Source organism: Ptychodera flava, chromosome 1 (assembly GCF_041260155.1).
Source record: "Ptychodera flava strain L36383 chromosome 1, AS_Pfla_20210202, whole genome shotgun sequence".
Classification (NCBI taxonomy): domain Eukaryota; kingdom Metazoa; phylum Hemichordata; class Enteropneusta; family Ptychoderidae; genus Ptychodera; species Ptychodera flava.
This window is the reverse complement of record NC_091928.1, coordinates 8919084-8926485: the sequence shown is the minus strand read 5'-3', so window position 1 is coordinate 8926485 and position 7402 is coordinate 8919084. Positions and strand designations below refer to the sequence as shown.

Sequence of the window (7402 nt, the reverse complement as noted above, 5' to 3'; positions counted from 1 at the left end):
GCTTATACACGAGCAGGGGCTTATACTCGGACGAGTACGGCAATGTTCTTGATTAGACTGGAGTGGTTACAAGTCCATGGTTGTGCAAGAAATTTGATTTTGGAATTTCACCGAAATGTTGATTCACTATGCATGGGGTCTGTGATGAAACTATGAATATATATATATTTTTTTGGGGGGGGGGGGGGAATTAGATAAATCTGTGCATTTATGTATGCTGGATTATTAACATTATTGTTCTTGATTAGACTAGAGTGGTTACAAGTCCATGGTTGTGCAAGAAATTTGATTTTGGAATTTCACCGAAATGTCAATTCACTATGCATGGGGTCTATGATGAAACTATGAATACTTTTTTTCAGTACAAAATTAGATAAATCTGTGCATTTATGTATGCTTGATTATTTACATTATTGTTCTTGATTAGACTAGAGTGGTTACAAGTCCATGGTTGTGCAAGAAATTTGATTTTGGAATTTCACCGAAATGTCGATTCACTATGCATGGGGGTCTATGATGAAACTATGAATAATTTTTTTCAATACAAAATTAGATAAATCTGTGCATTTATGTATGCTGGATTATCTACATTATTGTTCTTGATTAGACTAGAGTGGTTACAAGTCCATGGTTGTGCAAGAAATTTGATTTTGGAATTTCACTGAAAAGTTGATTTACTGTACATGGTAATCTATGAGAGAACTATGCACAATTTTTTCAATATAAAATTGACAATATCTTTGCATTTATGTACATTTGATAATTGATATACACTTTTCCATCTGTTGCATAGGTTTTTAAGGTTTTCATGAAAAAAACACACAGTGTATTTGAATAGGAAATTTTAGGACATACCCGCTTAGCTTTTCTGAACTAAAAATTTTGTTACAATTTTTTATTTGCTGCAATCAAATTACATTGTGTAATTTTCTTGTGTGTGTTTTTCAGCCGCTTAGACGCGTACCTTTTCCCATTTTGAGTGGACGCAAAACAAAGAATTTAATTACTTTGGCCTAACCGGTATTTAGAGATCTAGTTAATTATTTTATTCGAAACCCACGACATACATTTCCGTTTTGCTGACCTGTCCGATACACTTTCGCACTATGATATAGGTCTCTTTGTATTTGATGAAACGAGTACACATGTAGGTGTTAGTGTATGTAATAACACAGGGCTGCCAAATGCATTTGTGGTCACAGAGTCAATGACTGTGATTAATTTAATATTCTTGTGGCATGTATACGTTGTATTTTAGTAATTTTACACTGATTTGTTATACAATATGGATGCATTTGAAAGCCCCCTGTTACCATTAAACATGTGTTCAACATGAAGTATGTGCAGTGCTGGAGTAAATTTGATTTAATCTCGCAGTGTTATTCTCAATATTGATAGGAGTGAAATAACGCACTTTAAATTGAGTCTTGCTTTACTAGTCTGCTTGCTGATTGTCAATTGTGACACTGAACAGATTTTATGACAACTATTTCAATCTCATCGTCACTCATAAAACGATGTCCTTTCTCTCGTGAGAATGTTCCGTTACAAAATCTAAGACTGTTTTCAACAGTTCTTTAGGAGCGTGTTTCCTGAAGTATTTCCTTTGCACAAGAGAATCAAGAATCATGTTGCCCTCCACTGACTTCTCGTCAAATACCTCAGCCACATCAACGGCGCCCTCACGCAAATGGATTTGATAATCCAGTCCTTTTGTTTTCATGTAGGAAGTGATGTCGTTCGCTGTTAGGAGGTTCATGGGATTTCCTTCCCATTCCCTGTATTTAGTAAACAGCATACCGCAAGCACCTGTTGGAAAAAGTGACATAAAAATAACGAAAGGAAACTTTAAGGAAAAATTACCCCATTAATCACATAGAGGTTATTGAAGTTATCTGTATTAGAGAAGAATAAATGAGTTAGGTTTTCCACACCTTAAAATAACGAATATGGGGAAAAAATACAATTATTTTCTCATATTAATATTGTTGCTTCGCTCAATGTATCAAACTCGATATTCCGAGCCCTTACTCTGTCGGTCGGCTCTACCACGGCATCGTTTAACTATGTCATCCATTACATACATGAGCAACAGAAAGGGATACAGTGTACGTACACACTGCACCTGCTCGGAAAAAAAACAAACAAAACAAAACAAGAGAGAAAAAACGTAAACAACTGAGTAGCGGCGCTCTAGCAAGTGATGTAGCACTGCCACAGTGATTTGGAAATAAATGGTAACATAAGAGTGTGCACATTTCGTGTAATCACTTTGACCGGCTTTCGGTTTGGACAAGGTTAGATCTAAATCCCTGCCCATAATAAAGGCCATCAAGCTAAACGATGTATCTTGAATTTTTGGTACAATTTTGAGCGGCCATATGAGTTAATTAATTTCATTCTGGCAACCTGTGGTGAAGTATTTTTGGAGCGCCACTACTACTTGGAATGTGTAACTTACTGTCTCCACTGTCGATCGTGTTTGTCATAACTCCTCCTGGCAACACAAGATCATAAAATTGGTCGACTGCGCATGCCCAGTCATCGAAGTAGTAGAGACCATTTACGCACACCAGGAGATGGAATTTGTGATCGTCGCCATTATCTTGTCTTTTAGCCATGTATCCCTCGAATGTGTCCTCAAACCACGTGAAAGTTAGATTCGGGTGTTCCGTGGTCATGCCCTTGGCACTTGCCTTGAACTTGTCAAGCTGTTCTTTGGCGGGCTCAACAATCTCGACATTCAGCTTTGAATTAGGGAACAATTTTATCAGTATTTCGATGACCTTTTTCTCTAAGTCACCTGTAAAGAGACGGAAGTTGAGACGTAATGGAGGTTGATCTTAATCGTTGGACGTATAGATGCATCACTTAATCTTTTCTAGACGGTATCATGCCATCAAAGAATCAACTTTTAGGCACAAAAATATGGTTTGACGAATATGAATATGGTTACGAGACCAGGTGAGCCAGAAGTCCGTGTCTCTCTAATTTTGAAACATATCACAACGATAATCGTTAATCAAGTAAAGGACCATCGCCCATGAAACTATAACGATACAGCAAATATACAGAAGGGGACACGTGAACCAAGTATACACAAAACTTATTATTTCCGAAAAGGAGAAAACATAAATTAAAGTGATTTTCCATTTTCTTCCTTTATCAATGGTTTTATAATTAAAGGATGGGCAGCTGTAATAAAATGTCAGTATTCTGTGTTGCAAGTAATGATGCCACTCTCTCTCTCGTGCAGGGTTATTATTTTTATAAGGCTAGGCAATAAGTCCTGTGTAGTTTTATGTAATTTGGAAAATACACTGAGAAGATGAATTTCATCTTCTTGGCGTACTAGATTTTGTTTGTCACAGAAGGGGCACAGTCTATTTCCTGCATTAACATCTGCATGCCCTGGAAGCAAAGTGCAAATATACGAAGTACAACGTTTCGAATGTTGAGTTCCAAAATCCAAGTCTAAAGTGAGATTGAATAATCACATTAAAATAGTTAATGTCATACACCATGCACCCTATTGACTCATTTTAAAGTTTGCAGAAGATTGAAGAATTTTGTCCATTTAGCGTATAAGTTGAGGCGACCGATCGAAGTGCTCGGATGCGTATATGAATAATGAGACAAAATGGCGATTTACACTTGTCACATCAGCAAGAAAGAATTAACTCCCGCTCATCTATTTTGGGGCTTTGGTCATTTAACCTTTGACATCTCATTTATCTTAAAAAGGGGGAAACTAATGTGAATGTTTCAACGGTAAATTTACTTTAGTCGGAGGCTTACATAACCGTAGAGCAGTATATTCTTTCCGCATTAATTTTATGACGGATCAGCTAAATTTCTATCGGCAAAGTCGAAATGGATGAAAGGATGATGCACTTCGAAAACTTTTAAAGGCTGTGAAACTGTTATTGAAATGAAGTAAACGATTTCTAGTATAAGATACAATCATGCACCCTGGAGACAGATATTCGGAGTCTAAAACTCGATTATCGCTCATTTGGTCTACAACTTGTGGAGTTTATTTTGAAGATCATGGACTACCGAGTTAGTTAAGTTTTCGTCGCATTATTTTTGTGAAAGTCGAAAATTTCTGTGTACAGTTATCGAAAGGATGTTGCCGTTTTGACTTTAAAAAAACTAAAATGTAACTTGCATTCACTGTACCTACATTTGCAAGGTGCACGTGACCCCAGGTTTCTACTCTTGATTGTAAAAGAGAAGAGAATTTAAAGTGTCGTTAAGGAAAGATCAGCAAAATTTCAAGTCTTTCGAATTCGACGCACATGATAGGGCCCACCACCTAAGGACACACCACGTACAGGCATATAATGATTATCAAGTAGTTCTTAAATTAAGATCTGAGCTGTTTACGAAAATATTGATGATACTGATGTACCTTGTCCTGTAGCTACTGTCAGCATCTTAACGTCATCCTTAGGTTGAACAACTGCCCTCTCAGACAAACCCTTTATGATGCTCTCCCATTCTGCCTTCCATTGTTCGTCAGACGCAGTGGTCATTCTCTGTCCGTACAGCTCGTAAGTATCGAAATAGTATTCGATGTCGCTGTATATGCTTTCCAGGGAAGACGCCATTCTCTATTTAAACAAATTCAAAAATCATATATATATATATATATATATATATATATATATATATATATATATATATATATATATATATATATATATATATATATATATATTCTCTTTCTCTCTCTCTCTGCCATTCCTGATTTCATATTATATATTCTTTTCTCTCTCTCTCTGCAATTCCTGATTTCATTCATGTCAGTCACACTCGACATGACGTCATGAATACTTTATTCCGCCACTCTGAATTTTGAGAAAGTCGGCTTAGAGCAAACCGTGGTAATCTCCCACCAACACATACAAATTAAATACGTATACTTTGGAGCCTGGACAATTTTCAAAATAAACGCAGGTCTTCGTATCCCCCTTCCTCAGCGGTCCCACAAGTATAGGACACGCTTCTGGTTTAATTATGCAAACGAAACATCTGCTGGATGCTTCCACTACAATGATTTATTCATAGGGGACATTGCTACTTGAATCTTCCCTCCCGGTTCAAAGTACGAAACCCCTACGCTTTCAACATCTACTTTGATTGATACCAGCGCAGCTTCTGTGGCTATTGTTGCAAATGTGTGTCTACGTGTCATGGGTAGACCAGATATGAACTGTAAATGCTCACGTGTTTCATTATATATTGAAGTTATGTGTAAATTTGAACCTTTGCCACATGTTTGCAACTTCATTGAAAGTATTATGATCAACATAATGAACAATATTCACCACAGATTAACTTTATAGGTCATTAAGTATTCAAATACGCAATTAGCTGAAATAGAAATAGTTAATTTCTTTGACTGCTGTCATTGTATCACCACTTTATATAGCAAGTGTAATTGCATGCCTTTGGTCAAGTCCTTCAAACTATATATTCCAAACTTTGAAAGCTCATTAGATATGCAAACTATAAATTAGCTGACACGAAAACTTAAGTGCGAAATGACTATCAATATTGGTATAACCTGGTATAATCATCAATGTACATAGCATGTTATGCCAACTTTGATCAAATAAATCCAAGTATATATCCCTAATTAGGAAAGTTCATTAAATACACAAATTAGGAATTGGCTGAAGCAAAAATGCTTAATGCCTTTCAATAAAGTTAGCCTACATAATAGTATCTTCAATGTACATAGCAAGTTTCATCAATTTTGGTCATGTAAATTCAAATATATATCCTAATTTCAAAAATTCATTAAATGTGCAAATTAGGAGCTGGATGAAGTAAAAATGCTTAATGACTTTTAGTAACGTCGTATCATAGTATCTTTAGGTACATAGCAAGTTTCGTCAATACAGATAAATATCCCTGATTATGAAAGTTCATTAAATATGCAAATAAGGAATTGGCTAATGTTCAAATGCTTAATGACTTTCAATAATGTTCTATCATAGTATCTTTAATGTACATAGCCAGTTTCGTCAACTGTGGTCTCGTCAATTCAGATAAATACCCCTAATTAGGAAAGTTCATAAAATATGCAAATTAGGAATTGGCTGAAGTAAAAATGCTTAATGACATTTAATAATGTTCTATCATAGTATCTTTAATGTACATAGCAAGTTTCATCAATTTTGGTCATGTAAATTCAAATATATATCCTTAATTTCAAAAGGTCATTAAATATGCAAATTAGGATTTGGATGAAGTAAAAATGCTTATTGACTTTCAGTAATCTTAAATCATAGTATCCTCAATATGCATACCAAGCTTCGTCAATTTTGATCGAGTAAATTCAGATAATATGCCTAATTAGTAGATTTCATTAAATATGCAAATTAGTAATTATCTTTCAGGTCACCCCTTAATAATTTGCACAGCTGATATATCTTGATGTGATCAACATTTGTAGCAAATCTCATCAAATTGTGTGCAGTCGTTCTCAATGTATAGCCGTTTTTTCTAAAATCATTAATTATGCAAATGAGCAAAAAGTAAGCAAGCCACACCCACCAAAAACTAATCAGTTCTTGCCATTTGCAAACTGAATCTATGTACCAGATTTGATTCTGATCTGATGAGCCGTTTTTGAGATATTGAGCACACAGACAGACAGACAGACAGACAGACAGACAGACAGACAGACAGACAGACAGACAGACAGACAGACAGACAGACAGACAGACAGACAGACAGACATCGCTGCGACATATGCTCACGTGTGTCAACACGTGAGCAAAAAATGAACATTTGTGTTGAATCACGGCCTATTAAAACACAAAATGCCTCACGTTGATGGCACATCCTCAGCTGCATACTATTCCATTCAAGGGCACCCAGTTCATGACCTCCGGGTGGTGCGAAACGTCCTGGATGGAGTGGGTAGCTACCTCCATTCGCTGGCATATATATGACAGTTCTGTTCCGATCCCCAAAGATCCCCAGAGAACATGTACACTGAATGGCCAAGGACGACTGTGGCGCGATAGTGCCGTGTCTAAAGCGTGTTTGCATACCCAAATCCGACTGCCGGCTTTTGACCTTCACTGCGCTATGCGTAACATACCACCTTTGTGCTTAAAATAGAACTGCACTCAAAAATCTAACTTTTAAAAACAGTGCAAAGCAATGCGTCTCTACAGTGGTTAACATATAATTTCAGTGAAATGTGAAACTTTATCCTGTGATATGTTAACCATATAGTCAAAAGCTACAGGTAGTGGCTACAGGAGGTATCAATGGGAAGGTATAGGCATATCATGTCAATGTCATACACTACGTTGTGCCAGGACTGTGGTTGAGCAGACCTCTAACTACCGCGTCGTCGCGTTCGTCGGCAAATACTGCC

The 7402-nt window shown here is 36.5% G+C and overlaps 1 protein-coding gene across 1 annotated transcript; it reads right to left on the bottom strand.

The window, feature by feature from the left end:
- Positions 1 to 1342: 1342 nt before the first annotated feature.
- LOC139129491 (histamine N-methyltransferase-like) lies at positions 1343 to 6964 on the bottom strand. The gene is made up of 4 exons (XM_070695128.1): positions 6846 to 6964; positions 4415 to 4616; positions 2462 to 2803; positions 1343 to 1809 (listed from the first exon to the last, which is right to left on the bottom strand). Exons 2-4 carry the CDS (start codon positions 4611 to 4613, stop codon positions 1508 to 1510), a joined length of 843 nt encoding a protein of 280 aa, XP_070551229.1. The 5' UTR covers positions 4614 to 4616; positions 6846 to 6964; the 3' UTR covers positions 1343 to 1507.
- Positions 6965 to 7402: the final 438 nt, after the last annotated feature.

What these genes read in the sequence shown, in the direction of transcription:
- LOC139129491 (XM_070695128.1), bottom strand. Translation starts at nt 4,613, where the DNA reads ATGGCGTCTTCCCTGGAAAGCATATACAGCGACATCGAATACTATTTC. An exon ending in GACAGTAGCTACAGGACAAG is followed by an intron (nt 2,804 to 4,414) that starts GTACATCAGTAT and finishes GTCTCTTTACAG; the next exon opens with GTGACTTAGAGAAAAAGGTC. An exon ending in CACGATCGACAGTGGAGACA is followed by an intron (nt 1,810 to 2,461) that starts GTAAGTTACACA and finishes TTTTTCCAACAG; the next exon opens with GTGCTTGCGGTATGCTGTTT.